We start from the raw sequence: 20,649 nt of genomic DNA on the forward strand, positions 1-20,649 counted from the left end.
CAACACAAAACCCCAAAGACAACCAAACTAAGCTAAGGTCCCAGCACCAGTGATATCCTTCCCCTGCCTGGAAGAAGGCTGATCAGATGACTACAGCTTAGACTTATAAATGCAACATAACTTCTGCCAAATGCCTGCATGAATGCAGATGTACTTCCTATTTGTGTGCTTACCTCTTTCTTCAGTGCCTTTCTTCTTTTCCTTCTTCTATTCAATGTACATCTTTATTCAACATACTACAAGCAGTCCAATCTAGCTACAAAGGTTTTATTCTGGACTATGGTATGTCTAATAATTGAGAGTACATTAGTGTCTTACAGACAGCATCAAGTATACAGGAACATCTCCATTCTTTGCTTTTCTGTGAGCTACGTTATCTAATATTTCTGTTCTTATGATAACCATGATCACCATTCTTATCATTCAAACCATGGTAATTAAGTTGACCTATTTGCCAAGAAGCATGAGGTAAAATTACATTCAATTATGGAAACATTTAACCATGCTACATTAAAAAATAACTTTGAACATTTACTTTTCTAAATATTACTAAAACCAAGCCCTGCACACAAGTAAAAAGATCATTTTCTCCCTGTTTTTCATGTTGGCATTTTAAAAGAATCCTAGGAGTATATTATGTCTAGGTCTCACTGAATTTAATGACATAACTGAAAACAGAACGAGCTAATTATTAATCAGTCCTCTGTTTTATACCATTTAAAGGTATTATTCAATCTCTAGTGAGAAATAAAGATGAAAGTAGCTTATATTACATTTGCTATCTACATTTCAAAAGACGCTTTATTCTATCCTAGATCTTGACAGCTTTGTACAACCCCTCAGCCAAGGTAGGTTGTATGAAAGAGCTATATGCTCAAGATAGCGTGTTTACACTTGAGATCAGGCCTTTTTTATTTATATTGTTTCGATAAATCTCACCTGAAGGTTCTTCATGCACAACTAGAATACAATGCCAAATTCAGCATTCGGTAGCACAAGCATAAAATGTGTTTTATTCCTCTGAGGTTAGAATCCGTTCCAATGCATCACAATGAACATTTCTACATGCTCTTAAAACCAGCACGTACTTCTTCATCCCTCATCCTCCATTATCCTGACCCTGGTTTTACTCAAGTACCAGATACGAACATGTGCAAACCTCAATAGTTTAGAGGCGAATAAACCACACCATTAGCGCAAATATAAACACTTTGTTTTACCATATACAGAAACAAAAGGACATTAAACATTAAGATTAGTAACAAAGTAATTGCAAAGTCTAAGTTGGATTTGTTACAAGAAATTACTTTTTATATGTTAGTTGGCAAGGTGTTTCAGAAGCGTAACAGGATCTGATTATTGTACATTTTTCTGGCTGTAAGGTGCTAAATACAGCTGCTACCCATGTGTATTAGAACAGGTAGAAAACAATCTTTAATCAGCCTTCTTTTAACATGTATTTTCTTTCAATTTTTTCTTAAAAAGTAGTGAGCTAGGACTTAAAACCTGTACTAAAACTATATTTCACCAACAGACTAAACATCTGAATGATATGCACAGACAAGAAGTTTTTTGTAATATTTTCTAAGTAGACAATTCTTAATGGAAGAGAAGCTTTGTCTTATAACCAGAATACTTTATTATTCCTCACCTTACAAAAATATACACCTATTATCAGAAAAATCAGAATGACCTTTTGTCATAACATAACTGTAAGTTTAGCCTTGCTTGCTTAAACTAAGGACTTATCTTTGCTTGTGTATATATTATAATTCTTACCATTATCAACAGAAATTATAGCATTATAGGGAAATGCTCAGCTTTGCTCGAAGTTTCAGCACATTATTCAAAATTGCCATAGGGCACTAACATGTGAGATGAAGATTATGAAGAGCAGTAAGACTAAATCAGAGTTGTATTTAAGGCCCAGTACAATATTCAGCAGGTAAAAAAAAAAGCCATAGACTTTTCATCTGAACTCTTAGCCACAAATCACTTAACTTAGACATAATGTGCTAAATAATACAGCATCGATGATGCATTGTGTTGGGGAGATATGTGCTGCTTCTGCAGTTTGGAACACAAAGCATCTTTACAGCTCTTCTGAGACCTACATTAAGCCACTCTCATGCACTTATATTTCCACTGTTAATAAGTTGGGAAGAAAATCAAGAATAAAGCTAAGAATCTTGATCAAACAAGCTTTCTAACAAACAAGTTCGCAACAGCAGCACAGAAAAGGAGACAAGCTGTAAATAGTACGTATGGTGGGGACCTCAGGACGTCAAAACACTACAGAGGGGATTGCAAATTCATGCTGATATGCTTGTTCTCTGCATGAGTGCAAAAAGGCTGATCGTAAAAGATACAAAATGTAACATTCACGGTGCATTAATATCAACTTTGGAAGGCTGAACTGAAGAAAACAAAAGGTCTCTTACTCTCTCTGCAGTCAGCATCACCATCTGTGAAAAAAGTAGTGCTACATGACACTTTGTACTAAACTTTCAAAAAAATCAGCTTCTAAGGAAGCTCATTGTTTACTTTTTGTTAATTTTGATTTCTATCCGACATCACCGATAAAACTAACTGTAAGACACTCCCCACAAAACCAAGAGATCTGAGACTACTTCATGCTCCATCCTGAGAGTCTGCAGTCCCCGTTCTAAGTCTTCTGTAGAGTCAATTACTATTTGAAACACAAATTACAGAAGTTTTACCAGGAATTGTTTTCATCACCTTTCAAGAGAAAATGAAGTGATTGTTACAATCCAACAATCAGATTAAACCAAAATAATCGTAAACTGAAGACGTAAATACCCAAAGAGGTATTAAAAGTATTGTCTGAAAATACAATGTAAAGAATTTTACTTTTTGTTGCCTAGAGCTTATAATCAGGTATATATAAATGGGCAAGTAATTAGAGAAGTCAGCTGGTAGCATATGCTAATCTCTGTTGACACAGAGACAAAGATCTTTTCTACTTTAGCTACAGTCAATAGAACATATTTTAAAATAAGCATGCTGCATTTTATCAGTGATTCAGTGTCTCAGGTATCTAAGCTTCAAACCTACATGTATGTAATTTTACATAAGAATTTAGTACATATTTACAATAGGCACAAATCCAAACCAGTGAAGACAACAGACTTTGGATCAGGCTTCCACTTTGAAAGACCCATTATGTTTGTTTAAGCTAGTATTTTTAAACTCTTACTTCACTTCTAAGTATGCCACTGTATTACAGATTTATATGCAATTAAATGACTCATTTATAAAGTCATAGAAGAAAGCTGTGCTATCAGTCACCTGGTAAGAATAACTACAGCATTTACATTACATTGACTGTTTAATTAGAAACTTTCAGTTATTCATTTACTGAAGATACATTTTTCCCCTATTTCTTTTGTTCTGTTTTTTCTTGGGTGGGAGTTAAGGGCAAAGAATCACATAGAAAAGCATAGTCACTATGAATTTACTGTGCAAAAGTAAATATACTGGCATTAATAAAATATGGAAATGAGAATGTTTTACAGTAGTTAGTGAAAAAATAGTTACTTGGTGTATACTTAAATAAAAATAAAATATATTCTCATTTTTAAGAATAGACAGCTAGCAGAATCTGCATATATAGTGACTTGGGAAGGTCAATTTGATACTGCTGTTCACCTATTAATGTGAAAAGAAAAATACATGCACTTATAACTGTATCTAAATTTTACTACACATATTTGGTAGAAAGTAGAGAGTTGTGATTAGAATATGCACATATTCCTAACTCCAAGTTTAAAAATTGCTTCATTTTTTTATGCACAGTCAACTTCCATTAATATGAGCTATTCCCGTTATTAGGAAAATAACTTCTGCAAAGTTTTATTTATTTTGGTTGGAATCCAAGAACAGAGAATACGAACAAGGCGGTTAGTCTTCAAATAGTAGAAGATTGCTTAAGAAAAAAAAAAAAAAAGAACAATCCTTTCTCCAGATCCATGACAAGGAAGATAGCAAGCAATCAGTTTCAGTTGTGCCAAGAATTATTTGGGGTAGACATCAGGAAAAATATCCTAGTCTTTTCGCACTGGGAAAGACATCACGTGTTAGTTACAAAATGTCTCTCAGTGCAAGTTTTGGAAAAAAAAAACCCAAAAAAACCCAAAACAAAACAAACAGGTTAAACAAGTCTGTCACGAATCACACAAGACTGCTGAATCTGTTTTAGGGCAAGAATCTGTATACATGATCTCTTACATGGTCTCTTAATGTCCCTAGCAGCCCTGCTTTTCTGTGACTGAAAAATATCCCCTGTAACCACTTATTTTGAGTGAAACAGACCTGCAAAGACATATACCTGTAGCCCTGCCTTAACTTTATCTGACAGTGTAAAAATATTGCACTTCGGACAGGTTCATTTTCTTCCCAAAATGAAATTAAATCAAATATGATAATTTTTTCCCCTCTGGCACACAAATTTCAGAATATGGTATGCCAACTGTGGGGAAGGTTATCTGCAGATATTGCATTTTTGTTCCAGAGGCAAGAAGGTCTCAAGCATACTGCAGAAAATCAAACCTTCAAAACATGCAGAAATTATCACCAGTTCCACTGCATAACCAGCATCTGTTTTCATATAAAAAAATAAAAGTTTTTGCATTAAACTTTATTGCACCATCAAATTTTTTTAAAATATCCCCCATTCAAGTGAAATATTAAATTATTTTTATCAAACAAAATATAAGGTCTTCTTTAAAGTATCAAGTAGATATAGTATATGCACTATACAGAAAAAGAACAGTCTAAAGGAATGACATACATCAAATCAGAGATGACAGAAAACAATCATTAGGTTGTTTCTTTTCCGTGTTTAAAAAAAAAAGATTGCAAAAAGATTGTGTAGGCTACTGTATGCATTGTATGCATGAAAAAGCATCCCTCCTCATTCAAGGTGTTGAAGCAGGCGACACCTTCAAGCTGTCAAGCGCTGCATGAATTCTGAAGTGCAACCTGGACTCCATAGAGTATTCTTTGTAGTTGTTTCTGCAAACAATAAAGTTATTTTAAGAAAAACTTTTTTGGCCTGGATTGTTTCTACTTCATACATGCACTGAAGTACTGAAGTTAACAGCCTTCATTCCTTCAACAGGAAACAGTCTGACACACAGATGATTATGAGACATTTCAAGCTACTTCCACAACCTAAGCGGAGACTTATACCGGTACTAACAATTAAATGTCCTGATAAACTGAATACATGTCTTAGCAGCTTTTTCACTTATTTTGATCCTTTCAACAGCCCTCCCAGTTACTGATGCTTGCTGTGAAAAGATAAGCTAGAAGACTACAGAATAGAAAGGCTGTTAACTAAAAGTGTACGTTCAGCTTCAAAACACAACTCAGCCAGAGTAATAAAAGACAGGAAAATCACATTATATAATCCAAACAAAGAAGACAAAACATTGTTTCTAACTCACATCTACAACACTATTGCATGATTCGGATACTTCTCTGTACACACAAGGGGCAAATTCTACCCCATACCACAATCTACAGATGAAGTGAACATGTTGCTCTACAGTAAATTTAGCTCTCTACTGGTCGTCTTTGACAGGGTGTGAAAGGAAAGAGGGAGGTGGTCAGAAGTGTACTGACTTTAAACCTACTCCCACTAACAGCTTTACTGCAGTGGATGTAAGCCCCCCAGCTGCTCTCTGAGACAGAGGTGGTATAGATCCTTTCTTTTGGCTCTCCAGCTCCATTCCATGCATGCAGTGGAGCCTCAGCATCTCTGAAGCCCAAGCTAAAAGGAGACATTTTCCCTTCCTACGTTGTCACATTTGATATTGTCTACTTCACTGCGTCTGAAGGACAGGGTTTCTTGAAACTGTAAAATTCAACTATATAGGACCAACTTTTCCAAGTGAAGAACACAGATTTATGATTACTTTGTATTTTGCACAGGGGCTGGGCAGGAAGACAAAATACGTCTTCATTGTAAAGTTACTCAGTTATTCTTAATCGACAGGCTGATAAAAAAAAAAATCACTCACTTTGCAGTTTCTATGTATCTTATTGCTTTTTCTCTCTCATCCTGTTGTTTGTACAGAAGACCCAACTCGTACAGGGTGAACGGCACCAAATAACTATCGTATTTTATTTGCTTCTCACTAAAAAAACAGAGGAAATAAAGAAGTGGTTAATTACAACCTGCCCTTGACTGACCGGTTAACTTTTAAAGGCAGTCACTGTCTCTAAAAGCACATGGCCAGAGAAAACACTCTAGAACCTTTTTACGGGTTAGTTCTGTGCACTTTAATTATACCTGTAAAGAGTAGACACCAAATACTGCCAACATGACCTTCTAGAAGCAAAAATTTATTCTTTCCTACTTCTTACTTGTATTGTGGTATGTTACCCAAGCTACCATGAACACAATTCCAAAACTGGGACCCTAACGTGTGACTTCAAATTAAAAAAACCACAACCATCAAAAAAGATGACTTGAGATAAAAGCAGTGTTCACTAGGTTATGCAGTATAATACAAATACTTCTTTCCCCCACACAAAATTGAGATCCCCTTACCATAGCTCGCCTGAACAAATCAGCAGAGAAATAAGAAAATTGAACTTTTCCTCAATACAAGAAATTCTCAGAATCACTGTGGCTGGAAGGCACCTCTGGAGATCACCTAGTCCAACTCCGTGCTCAAAGCAAGGTCAACAGCAACAACCTGTCCAGGACTATGTCTGCCTGGGTTTTAAAAATGTCTAGGGACAGAGACTCCAGTCTCTCTGGGCAACTTATGCCAGTGTTTGACCAACTTGACAATAAGAAAAAATCATCCTCATGTTTAAACAGTATGGAAATTCCCGTATTTCAGTTTGTGCCCATTACTTCTTGTTCTGTCACTGGGCATCTCTGAGAAGAGTTCGGCGCTTTTTCTTCCCCTTTGGTTTGTTGTTTTTTTTAAGAACACACTCCCCTTAGGTTACCCTTCAAGTCTTCTCTTCTCCAGCCTGAACACTCTCAGCTCTCTCTGCTTCTTATATAACAGATGCTTCAATCCTTTAATCATCTTTGTGACCTTTTGTTAGACCTGCTCCAGTATGTCCAGGTACCCCTTGTACCAGTGAGTCCAGGACAAGTCACAGTACTCCAGATGTGGCCTCACCACTGCCGAGAGCGGAGGAAAGATCACCATCCTCAACTTGCTGATGACAGTCTTCCCAATGCAAGTCAGGACACTGTTGTCCACCTTTGCTGCAAAGGCGGATTGATGGCTCATGGTCAACTTGGGGTTGTCCATGATGCCCAGGATTCCCAGGGCATTTTCTGACAAACTGCCCTCCAGCCAGTCAGCCTCCAGCCTGGGCTGGTGCATGGGCTTATTCCTCCCATGTGGAGAGGTAGGGACTGGGACTTCCTTTTATTGAGCTTCCTGCAGTTGCTGTCAGCCCATCTCTCCAGCCTGTCCAGGTTGCTCTGAATGACAGCACATCCATCTGGCATATCAACCACTACTCCCACTTCATATCATCTGCACATTTGCTGAGGTCGCATTCTGTCCCATCATCCAGGTCCTTAATGAAGATTTTGAAAACTATTGCACCCAGCATCACACTCTGCATTATTCTACTGGTGACTGGCCTCCAGCTGACTTGATATTGCTGATCACAGCCTTCCGAACCTGGCAGTTCAGCCAGTTCCCACTTATCTAGTTGAGGCTTCATCAGTTTGTCTGTGACAATACTGTAAGAGACAGGTCAAAAACCTTTATAAACTCAAGATGAAGAACATGCACTGTTGTCCCCTCATCTACTGAGTCAGTCATCTCATCATAGAAGACTATAAAGATGGTTAAGTATGATTTCCTCTTCATAAATCCACACTGACTACTCCTGATCACCTTCATGTGTTTGGAAATGGTTTCCAGAATTATTTACTCCACCTTCCCAGGAACTGTTGAGAAACTGACTGGCCTGCTGTTCCCCAAATCCTCCTTCTTGCCCTTCTTGAAGATAGGAGTGACATTTTCTTCATGTTCTCAGGAACTTTCCCTAATTGCAATGACTTTCAAAGATAATGGAGTGTTAACAATGACATTGGCAAGCTCTCTCGGCACTCATTGTTATATGCCAATGACTCATGTACATAGATATGTTCAGTTGCCTTGGACATATGTATGTCTAGTCTGTTCACACTTTTCCTAACCTGACCCTCCTCCATCAAGGGTAGTTCTTGCATGTTGCAGGCTTTCCCATACGTTTCATGGATCTGGAATTCCCGAAGGCTGAGCTTGCCACCAGAACAAGGTGAAGAAGGCCTTTCCTGTCTCTCTTACAATCAACTCTTTGATTCTTATCTGGATAGAATAACATCAACCAATATTGCATAATGAAGAAAATTCACAACAAGCACTGCAAAAGCTCTCAACATTTTCAGAGCAATACTTCTAATGAGGCACCTCACCTACCAAGACAAGCCTTGATGCACAGAAAGTGCATTCATTAAAGCAAGGAAGACTGCTTATGTCATAAAATCTTAATGTAATGCAAAGTCCCAGAAATGTAGAGTAAAGCTGACCAGAATGTAGATACTTAATTTCCTGGAACACCTCTCCTCCCCATGCAAAACATCCAATTTATGAAGAAGTGTTGTCATCTACATTCGGAACAAGATTTTCAGAAACAGCATTCTTTTAACTTCTAACCAATCAAAACCCATTGCCCTGTAACTTGCAAAGTGCTTGGGTAAACTCGCTTGGGATCTTACAAATAGCAAGACAAGGAGAGATGGCAAGAAAATTATAACAAGCAATAGAATTATACATAGCGAATTATCCTTAAATATTAGTTTTCCTAAATTATTTATTAGAAAAATTGCATGTGTAAAAACTGCTTTTTCAACCTAATTACTCTAAAAATGAGAGTGAGTACATAACCCAGTGTTACATTAAGTGAAATTATTAAAGTAGATATGGATCTGACACCTGAAATATTTGATAAATCCATAACACTGTAAATTCAAGTTTTCAACCGAAAAAAAGTAACAACAGTTTCTCAACTACACACGGAAGCATTAACTACTGAAGTACAAAATCCTGTAAAAAAAAAGAAAAAAACCCAGGGAATCCATGTGAATTTTCTCTACTTACATTGACAGTTCTGCAATACAAAAATACTAATTCCAAATTTGTTTAGATAAATGCGTTACCCATCAGTCTGATGTATTTTATCTAAAACGTTACATTTATATAAAGCTATATAAATTGCTATTGAAAAATACTAGTAAAGTTTTGTGGTTCTCCAACTACTTTCAGAGGTATTTTAATTCCAGCTCCTTAACAGGATGTTAAAGTTTAATTATTCAAAAATTCTAACATGATGGCTTCTACAGGATTATCAGAAATGTCACCCAAAGCTACAAAATATAAAGGTAAAAAGTCTGTTTATGTTATTTTTACCTTTGAATTACTTTACTGAAACACAGTTCAGCTTGCATGAGTCTTCCCAAGTGCTTCAGGCAGAGGCCCTTCAGTAACTGCAACAGGCACACATCATCCATATAGTATTCATTGCAATCTAAAAGTAAGAGTGATACACAAACAATCTGAAAACATCATGAAAAGGAAAATCAGATTTTCAGCAGGGAATATATATTCAGACTCAGGACCTTGCTTCTCAGATTTTGTACCTCAAAACATACATAACCGTCATGCACAATTTTAAATACTGCCTACTGAAGAAGATGTGTGCATAACATCTATATCTTTCTCTTTAAAGATACAAACTAAGAAGAAATAAAAAGAAATTGAAACATCCAGGTATTCCCCAGGCTTCTGTATGTGGAAGTCAGTACAAAGCAGGCATAAACTGGCATCAGTTAAACATTTCTGTACTTGTAATATCTAAAAGAGGAAGAAAAACCTACTGAAACCTCCTCCACACTACATTATCTTAATAGCTTTCCCTTTTGCAGAGCACTGGCAGACCTCCAGTAGCACCAGTAACGTGAAAAGCACAAGAATACACTAGGACTCTGTCCTGCAGAACTTTCAGGAAGCGTTATTTGCCAGTACAAAATCAAGAAACTATGTTTATTAGTATTCCCATCATCTCTAAGAATTGAGAAGCTTCACTAGCAGTGTATTAACATTCGGAAAATTCAAGAATAGGACTAAAAGTATCAAATAAAAGTGCTTTTGTGAAGCTGTTCAGAAATGTAACCTTGACGAGTGTGGTCCTTTTTGTTGCCTTGGTTTATAGCATTTGCTGGGTGCAGGAAAGCAAAAGAAAGGAAAGAAAACACATATGGATAGACAGATGGCGGCACATACATTAACAATTCAGGAAGCAAAACACCCTCCCTTCAGATCATGTTGTTTACAACTAATTACAAGCTCTCTAAGGTCATGTTAATTTTTTCTTAATAGTCTGCCAAAAAAATCCTACGTAAACAGTTCTGAAACATGCAAGACTAAAGCATCTTACGATCCAGCAAAGTGCTTTGCCACTACATTCAGGCTTATTTCTGCCTGTGTTTAAAACCAGAATGTCTCGATAGATAAGAACTGACAGACTGCGCTTTTAGTGACAGGTAGATGTGTAGTGAGTGAGTATTTTGCATTCTCTCTAGCCTGTTTTGCTAGGCTAAGGTACTGAATTCAAGTGAGAGTGTCTCCTAAAGGACTCATTCATTGAAATTACTGGGGGCAATCACTGATGTCAGTAAAAGCCTGCCAGTCCTTTAACTTCAACTAGTATCTCCCTGGTATCTCCCAGAGGAAGAAAAGCTATTATGCCAAAACAGTAATAGTAAATGACAGTAAATGCACAGGCCAATTTAATACAGACAACCTCGCAATAAATGTGGCAGAATCATCTTCCTGCAGTCTTCCATACCAGAGGAAATATCATTATCTGGATTATAAAACACACAAGAAATTAATTTTTCTTGAAGTTACAAATTCCTTTTTTACGTCTTAGAGATGAAACAACTGTGGAAAAACAAGATTTCCAAAAATCCTGAGGGGGGAAAAAAATCATTTCTAATGTCTTTCATCTGTTCCTTCTACCATCTCTATACAACATACACCCACTTTCAATCCTTGACAGATTCCTTGCTGTGCCTGTTCACTTGAAGCAAATGAAGTACAGCTTTCTCTTAAGAAGTCTCAATCCCTAAATGACCTTTGTGTATAATTAACACACTTTTTTACAGCACCTCAGCAGTCCTTTAAATCTATCTGACAGCTGTCTCTTAAAATAATATTGTATCCTTGCCACACTCTGCTAATAGCCTTAATCACTTTCTTTGGGTCTCAATTCAGCAGCAATTCTGGTAATCAGAGTCTTTATCTTGGCTCAGTCCGTATCTTAAAAGCAAATCAGGCTCACAGATGCAAAGTCAAGAACAAAACTACATTTGGCTGCAGTTATTACTAAAAAAAGATATGGAAAGCACAAAAACCAAATACGCTTCCAGATTACATCCTATTTGTAAACTGCATATTTCCGTAAGAAAAACATACTGATTTTAATTCTGTTCCTTTTATTTTGGTACCTTGTGCAACTCTGCTTAGGAATTTGACAGGAAATTTACTTAATTGTTATAAATGAATAGCGTTTATAGTACAAGCCCCTGCACGATACACCACCAGATTCCACACAGCTTCATCAGAACCTTCCTCACAGAACTTATGCGAACATGACATTATTTGCAGATGTCTTGTGTATTGCTACATTTTGGTTTTAATAACACAAAAAAAGGAAAAACATTTGAGATTGAAGTCACTCACTACTGATTCTGCAGAAATGCGAACAGAATAAAAAAAAATTTAAGGGACCCAATTCAGTCTTGGCCTTGCAAGACACTAAGACTTATTTAGCTTATTATACCATCCAGATTTTACCATTACGTACTTCTTGCATGTCCTTGTGTAACTTCTGATGCATCACCTCAGTTCATATGTATATTATAACTAGATCTACTTTTACATTTTAAAATTCATGTTTTAATAATGTAGCAAATCTAACTTTAGATAAATTGTTCATAAGTGTGATTAAAATTTGTGTTCAACAGAAATTATTTTTGGTGAATTACCATTAAAAAAGTTTCACGTGCAAAAAGATAATATTCATTCTTGAAAAATGCAGAAGAGAGGTCAACTGCAAAGTTCACATGACAGATGACAGCAGCCACCTGATAAAGCCAGGTAATCCTGCAGTAAACCTCTTGTAATAATGGAACTTGAACTCCTTTAGGAATAAGTTATGGACTGATTCCCTAAACATTACGTTGAACATCCATGCTTCAAGTACATCAAGATCTAAAACCACGGTCAAAGTTCATTTTTTAAAAATACGTTTTATTTTACAACTAGCAAACATGTTTTATTTTGGCAGAAAGTAGAAAAAACAGACTCATGAATAGTACTTCATTATTTCCTTTATACTTAGTCATATTCTGCTCAGTATGTGTCCTCTGTAGTAAAGTTAAAGTCTGGTGTAAATTGGTTTAGAAAAAGTATTTTTCAGACATTTAAGAAATTAGCAGATTATGCTTCGAGAACGCTTTCAGAGACTGGAATGTCTCAGTAAAATTCTATTAAGTTCTATAATTAATACCCTCACATTCTTGAGTTTTCTGTATTCTTCTGCAGCATCAACCAAGCCAGATAAAGAACATATTGAAGAATCAATGCTAACTTTCATGCGTCTACAAAATTTCTATACTCGGACTTAATAGCACATTGCCCAAGTCAACACTTACCCGACAGAACATTAGTAGACAGAAACAAAGCAAAATGTCAGCATTTCTTACCAGCTTATTAATTCCATCTTAACTGATCACTTACTAGTTTCATTTTGTAGAGCAATTTCTTCTTTTTCAATTGTTATCAGTAAGTTTTCAGTGAGGTCTGCCCTTTTGCCCACAATTGCAAAGCCATTCCAGACATACATCATTTCCTGGCAAAAAAAAATAAACAGTACAAACTCATGGAATTGCATAAATATTTAATTAAAGATTATCCCTTGGAAGGCTGTTATGGAACAGTTTGAGTACATAAAAATACTGCCTACAAAAACTTGTTTTAAACAGTATGAAAAGTTTCAAGGCCAAAACACTCACTGTGGAGAAGCCCATGAATAAAAGTATGTGTACGACTTCAAATAACCACCCACAATGAGTACAGGACATTCTGTCAGTTACACGCAAGTTCACGAAGACAATCCCATTCGCCTTAATAACCATGTAATTAAAGTTGCATAAGAGCATCTATACGTAGCGGAGGCAAAATGACGTTGAATGTGTGTGAGTAAAGTTAACCTGGGTTTCTAATTTTTGAATGTTCTGACAGCCTTTAAATAAATTCTGATGTATCCTCACAGATCTTTAAAACCAAAACTGAACAGATCACAGTATACATATATATTCATGCACCCAAACACGGACTTGTGCATTTGTTTTTATATAGATGCTATAATCTACAGGCTGGTGCCTTCCATATGGAGCAGCACTGGAAGTGGACAAAACTTCCTGGATAAAAATGTGGTTCCAGTATACACATCCAGCACACGCTTCCCATATCATTTCTACAAAATCTTACTTAAAAAAAAAAATCAAGGCAAATCCTGGCACAAAGCTTCCCAGATACTTCAGTACAATAGTAAGCAATATGCTTGTTTCAATACATTAAATATTGCCACATTGTAACACATAAAAAGCATGAGAGTTAATGCTAAACCATACAAAACTTTGCCAAGACCTTTACTCAATCACCACAAACAAGAGTATCATTCATTCTACTGTATTTGAATTGTAATTACACCTCTGAAATATGAAGCCTAGTGCCATTCTGCAGCTGATTTCAGCAATTTCCATTGCTGAAACATTTCCATTTATATTTGTGCTGTAACTATGCAGGTTTGCAGAGGGAGAAAAAGACTGGTTTTGTCAAAGTCTGAAACAGTGTTATTGACAGTATCAACTACATGACGCTAGATTTGTTTTGATTCCGTAGTCCTGTCTAATTTATGCCTACTGCAGTAACACCATACACTATGTTTATTTTTGCGTAACCGATGATGGAGAAATTCTTAAAAGATACTGGATTTGACAGCAATACCAAAGATATACTCACAAATGAATAGCACTGTGCTGTACAAGCCCAGTGTAACTTTATTACTTAGGTGTTTATATGTAATTGAGTATACAATGATTTTTTTAAATGGATAGATTTTTTTTTTGTCTCCTCTTTCTGTATCAGTGAGTTTTCATGTAAGAAATTCCTTCTCAAATTATGTTTTTCATTTTCAGTTGTTGCTAAATTATCCATGTACAAAAATTTTAGCATACACATATGCTAAAGCATATACAAAGCATCCTTGCTGTGCACACATAAACAGACTGTGCCTCTGAAGTTAAAAGTGTGGGAAATTAGAATGGCATTAGTAAAGCATCATTAACTTCTGCACATTTTACTCAGACTCAATATAAGAAAGCATAATACAAAAAAACCCACCAAACCAACACTCTTCATTTTCACCAAAAGAACAGAAAGTGTTGAAGTACGCCTTAACTTCCTAATAAGTCTGGAGGCCAAGGATTGAAATCCTGCCAAACTAAAGAACATGAACACATACGCTAGAAACCCCTGCAGGCTTCTAGCTGAAAGGTAACTTTCAGCCTCATGTGGCAACAGCGATCATTCTCTGTATGTTTGAGCTGTCACATGAAAAATGTCTCTGGTTTTGGACTGCTAGTAGTTGGTAGCATGATCCAGACTCTAGCAGATTTCACAGAAGTCCCAATGCGTGAATGCAATAATTCTTTTAAAAAATAATTTAAAAAATACAGACACATACTACCTGATAATATTATTCTTTCTCTGTATAATGAATTACATGTTTTTTTCCTATTTGAAAAGGAAAAAAGAAAGGAAGCATAAATACCAAGGCAGGTAATATCAGCTTCACTGGTTGAGAACTTGCATAGCGTCGAGCTTTCCTTACTGCAAACTTCTCAGTTGGGATAGATTTTCCTGCAATTCTCTGTTTTAGACCATCCACTTGTCTACAAGGAGGGAAAAAGGAAAAACAGAAGTTACTTTATGCTATTTTTACTCCATCTTATTTCACTTAGCAATATTTGCTATTCTCCTTTGAAGTATAACATCTTAAATTGTTTCACACCACTCAGACTGCAATTGCAGGACAGAAGTTTGCTAATAAAAGGAGCATTTTAAATATTCTGATGCTAAAAGCAAAGAGAAAAACTGAACAGTTGATGGTTTTAAGTAGGAAATAAGTCACACATGACAAAGATACTCAAGTCAAAAACTTTTATATGGGGGGGAAAAAAAAGGCTGCACACCTACTTGCTTTATAAATGTTTACCTGAATAAAGACACAATGTCCTCACCAGTCCTTTTCAAATCATCCTCTGGAAGCATACATAGAATTGCTGCCTTCTGGAATACATATATTGCCTATTTTGAAAAGAAATTGCAACATATTACCACATCTAATTTGCTGTGTTCAGTCAATACACTAAGGACTCAAATCTTTCATCCCATTTGCTGCAGCAAAGTGTTTCCAGTAACTCTCAGGCAGGTGGAACTACAGAAGTTTAGCATTTCCTTTGTCACATAATTTATGCTGTAATTTTATTTTTGACATATTTATTAATATTCTAAGTAAGTTAGAATACTAAAGTTGTCTCTTGCAAAGAACATGACAATGCATTATGCAAATCACTAAGATGAGGTTAAATGGCATAACTATTTTAAAGTCTGTTAATGTTTTTATATGATGTGTTATGTGTAGAGACATGCCTGAAAAAAACAGAAGAAAACATCTGAGTACTGATTCAAGGCAAGTTCAACAAATGGACTTTGCAGAGAAAAAAGGAAACATCCATAATTCTTTTCAAGACATTTGCACTTCACATTGAATATACTATTCTCTTCCTCTTTTGTCAAGCATTGGATGTATCCCCTTTTCCACTAAGCATAATAAAACAGTAATCCAGAAAGGAATAGATAAAAATGATGTATCAAAAAAATATTTGTACATTGTGCTTGCGTTCATACAACTATTGCAAGGAAAAGGTAGATACCCCAACTTTTCTCCTGAGATCCTGTCTCCAGCAGCCTTCTCATTTCATGTCGCAAAGCATCTGCTGAGTAGGCCTGCTGTTGTCTGTTTATAATTAACTAACAGACACAGTTTCTTCAGCCAAGTTTTACTAGTGAGTGCTAGAATATGACTTGAGATGCAAGTTAACAGTTATTCTCTCCCTCTTCTTTCTGACAACTCTGGTAATTACCTCTGTTTTTAGAGGGGCTGATGCGCTGTTAGTTACGGTGCTTCAGAATGTGAAATAAAAATTCCTCCTTAACCACCCAGTTAAACCTACCGTTTTTGTGCCATTGTGCCTTATGGTTTTCAGAAGAACTACACTTCTGAAAACTACAGATTTTCAAAAACTACACTTATTGTGAGAACTGAAATGCAAATCTAACTGTGGAGAGGCTACTGGTATATCATAATAATGTCCACCTGCCCATTTACCTTAGACCACCTGCTCTCTTTGCTGAGCAGGTCTGCATACCGATATGCTTGAAGCCAGTACTGCTGGAAGGTGTAGCACCACATCAGTTCCCAGTAACAGAGATGATGAATCTGTTTCCACTCTTGCTGAGCTGCTATGCATTCTTGGAACCTCAACTGTGCCTACAAGGTAGTTAAGTAAGAATGATGAAAATTGGCTCAATTACAGCTCCACATGAGAGCCATGTCTAGTTACAGAGCAAATTCTTTCCTAGCACCCAAGTGGAGAACATGTGACTAGTAAAATGAGATAAACTTCCCTTTCAGTCTCACTTAGAGAGCACAAGCTGGAATCAATATAGACATTGAAATTGAACGTGAACAGGGACAAGAGCATAATTACCAGTCCAAATAAAATAAGTTACTTGGATGAATTAGATATTTTTTCCCCCCAAGTTGAACACTGAACAAATAAAAACCTTAAAAAGAAAAAACTGATTTACCTTTTCAAAATTTCCTTTCAGTATATCTATTCTGGCAGCATAAAACAGAATAATGGAACCCTTGAAAGGAGATTGAGAAAAATACCCAGTTACTATTTTAAGCTTAGGAAAGTACATCGCTGTTATAAAATTTATTGAGAATACACACATTTGGAAATTTCTGGAGGTAGGGTTCGAGGAGACTGTCTGCTTCCTGAAGGTTGGCTTCCCCTGTACCTAGAAAACATAACAAACCAACCTCAATGTACTTTAAAAAAAAACAGTTTAATAGATCAAGACTTTGTAAATCATATTATGTCTTGATTAGATTAATGGATGACTGCTTTTATGCAGAAGGAGAATTATTTCATCATATTGTGTTTCTATAAAAATGGATATTTGACCTGAAGGTACTAAGTGCTTTTAAGATAGTAAATGCCTGTAAGTAGAAACAAAACAGAACATATGTTTTTATTATAGATCCAAGTTATATTTTTAAATCCCTTTAATCGCTTTAGCAAGTTAGGAAAACATTCCTCAGCTGCCTCCTTTCCTAATTTTGAGCTCAGTAATGAAATAAATACAGGTGATACTGAAAGAAATTAAGTTCTCCTTAATTTCCTGATGAGCCTGAGGGACAAGGACCAAAATACTTCCAAAGTAAAAAACGTGAAAATATAGGTCAAGGATGCATACAGAATTAATGGTGACTTTTAGCCCCATGTGTCAAAAGCAATTAATTCTCCACATGTTTGAACTTCCAAGTTAATTGTTTGAGATTACAGACTTCTTTCTGGAGACAGTTTTCACAATATCTGATGTTAATTTATGGGTAAGGACCAGCAGAACTTCAGATAACACTGAACTCAGAGTGTTTTGTAGTATTTTGGTGTTGCATGTTGAAATAGCCCTGCAAATGGAACAAGATGTTGGTATAATGCTACCTATCCTCACTGTTGCTGCAGACATAGCTTTGTCAGAGATACTCTTTTCAGATCATACTTCAGTATGCAGCAATCTCCTGTTAAAAATCTAATTGGCCACAGTTTTGAAATTCAGTTCAAAAAGAATCACAGTATCTATCATAATGTGTAGCATGATGGAACAGCTACACAGTGGGTCTCACCAAGGATTAAGGAGACGTAAGTATGATAAACCAACAGGGTGAAAGTACACAGAATGGCCCTCAAACTGCTGCCAGATGCGCCTTCCCGTAGTTGACAGAGGCCCAACTCCTAAGAAACATCACAAACACATGCAGAATTAACTATCAGTATACAGACTTACTATTAATAGTTTCTGGCTCCCCCAAATTCAGTTTTTCTTTCAGATAGAAGTATTTCTTAATTCAGCACTTTGTTATCTCAGATCCAATGCAACCTTCTACTAAAACAGTTCTGCCACGGCTTATAGCACTCAGCAAGGACAAGATTAAGCTAACGCTGAATAAAATTACCCATGCATTTCGGTGTCCTGGTGAAATGGGAGCACCACACAGGTCTACATCCCTTCCCCACTGTTTGCTGGCTATGAGCCTTTCAGAATAATGTCTTTAAATCTCTGTTCAGTGAGAACCTCTCTCAACTCTTCCAGTGCTATTTGTCAGCAAGAGTCTTCCTTCACAGAAACCCCTGGTATCCTCAATTCTCCTCCATCAAGCCAACCACTATTTTGAGGTTCTGATCAAAATACTACTTTTGCTGACACACCACCTTCTAGACACCGTGTCCAGAAGCTACAACAGAATTTGTGTGTGCTGAGAAAAGGAATCCAGATTCATGGAGACTTACTCAGTTCTTAACGCCCCATCTTTTGCAGTTTAGGCACATTACATGACAGCTTGACTGCTTGGGTGATTGTTGAGATGAGCTCAGAGCTTCCCTGCTCAAGATCGGGGCTCTTCAGAAACATCAGATTTTAACAGTTTGCCTCAAAACAAATATTAACTTAATATGAGTTTTATTGTATAGCAACTTGACAAGTTATAGGAGAATTAAAGCACCATAGAAGAAAAATGTGGTGATACTCCGAAATTGTTTAATTCTTTTCCTTTCAGCTTTTACTGCCTTTTCAGTCAGGGCAAAAATGTGTACTATGGAAGAGCTTCAGCATAAGCCAGGTCTTTCACAGGAAGAAACAGAATAAACAGATCTCTACTGAAGTTTAATTTTACATAAGCAGAACCATATTTGTGGACAAACTAACAGCAATAAGACATATGGAAACTCTTTGTCTCATTAATAACTTGAATTTTAGTTATGTATTCTTCTGTGGGTTGCTTTGTTTGGTTTGTTTTTTCGGTGCTTTGTGTTTATTTCTTATGGGTGACAAAAGATTTTTAAAGGGCTGTAAGAGACTTACAAAACAAGGCTAGGTTTACAACAACAAGGCTATGATTACAAATACTTTCCTCATCCATGAGAAAAAGATGTACTGAGATTCCACATGACAAGATATTCAGAAGTTCCTTCTGCCAAGAAATGAGTTGGGATTGTGGGTGGAAAAATACACAACTGTGACTCTCTCCACAGTTACTTGTATGAGGAATATTAATTTCTGACTATATAGGCTTGAAAAAAAAGCTGGTATCTTCTCCTTAAGGACCAGCAAAAGGAAACGAAATTGCAATTTGAAAACCCCCTCTGAAGCAGACTGGTCATTTCCCACGGCTGTTCAAGATCAGAATATCACCATATGTGCTCTTATGCCTGCATCATCTAGCACACTTCTCATCTTTTTAACAACGCAAAAATACCGATAGACAATACAGATCATTATACTTTTGCTGTGAAATATATGACGTTAAATCCATCCACTCTTTATCTAAGAAAAAAATAATTTGAAAAAACAAATATCAGATCCAATACCCTATTGCCAGAAAATCCAATAAATTCTAAAAGTCGGAGGATCCTTCCTGGTAAAAGCGACAGCATCTGAAATACATTTCAAACGAAAGTAAGATAAATGAAAAACATATATATGTTGAAAAAAAGTAAAACCACTATAAACTTGAGCCAAAAATGCTAGCTACTATGTTAAATGACATTACACATTACTGGAAAAAGTAAAACACAAAAGAACTTGAAAATAGACATGCATGAACAACAATATACAATCAGTCTGCAGCTTCAGGGAAATTCAGACTTTTGATAATCGTCCAACATGGAAACAGCAAGACAGAGTCCAGCTGTGCTTCTTAAGACAATGACAGATTTTTGTCTTCAGCTGATCAGAACCATCTGAAAATTGTGGGTCATTTGGAATGGAAGCATCATCTATTTTGGTAGTACTAACAATCTACAATTGGTATCTTACTTTACTCACAATCAAATGACACAATGGTATCACAGAAGTTCTACTTATTCCAAAAAACACTGAATTAGCAAATCAGCAAGTGTATTTGTTTTAGAAATATTAGCTATTGTTATAAACTTTTAGCCCTCTATTACATGCACTTTTTGTTCCCCTTGTAACTGCATTCTCTTCATCCTACACAACAGAAAACTTATAAAGATCACAACCACCTTTTCAATGAAGGTCTATTTGAAGGTCAGTGTTTGAAAGCTCCATTCACCCTAATGCATTCTGCCCAGCAGAGACTTTCTGTTAAGCTTCCTGC

At 36.2% G+C, this 20,649-nt stretch overlaps 1 protein-coding gene across 1 annotated transcript in view; it reads right to left on the minus strand.

Annotated features, from left to right (window-relative positions):
* Positions 1-4,937: 4,937 nt before the first annotated feature.
* Positions 4,938-20,649, minus strand: part of TTC39B (tetratricopeptide repeat domain 39B) — a 24,380-nt gene continuing 8,668 nt past the window's right edge. The window contains exons 7-17 of the mRNA XM_010288691.1: positions 19,898-19,963; positions 18,157-18,265; positions 17,200-17,267; positions 17,052-17,111; positions 16,570-16,731; positions 15,394-15,485; positions 14,950-15,070; positions 12,852-12,963; positions 9,459-9,576; positions 6,045-6,161; positions 4,938-5,034 (exon numbers count right to left, since the gene is read on the minus strand). Of these exons, the coding sequence (XP_010286993.1) occupies positions 4,938-5,034; positions 6,045-6,161; positions 9,459-9,576; positions 12,852-12,963; positions 14,950-15,070; positions 15,394-15,485; positions 16,570-16,731; positions 17,052-17,111; positions 17,200-17,267; positions 18,157-18,265; positions 19,898-19,963 (1,122 nt within the window). The remainder of the gene's footprint in view (positions 5,035-6,044; positions 6,162-9,458; positions 9,577-12,851; positions 12,964-14,949; positions 15,071-15,393; positions 15,486-16,569; positions 16,732-17,051; positions 17,112-17,199; positions 17,268-18,156; positions 18,266-19,897; positions 19,964-20,649) is intronic.

The sequence above is a fragment of the Phaethon lepturus genome, unplaced genomic scaffold (genome assembly GCF_000687285.1).
Source record: "Phaethon lepturus isolate BGI_N335 unplaced genomic scaffold, ASM68728v1 scaffold22736, whole genome shotgun sequence".
Classification (NCBI taxonomy): domain Eukaryota; kingdom Metazoa; phylum Chordata; class Aves; order Phaethontiformes; family Phaethontidae; genus Phaethon; species Phaethon lepturus.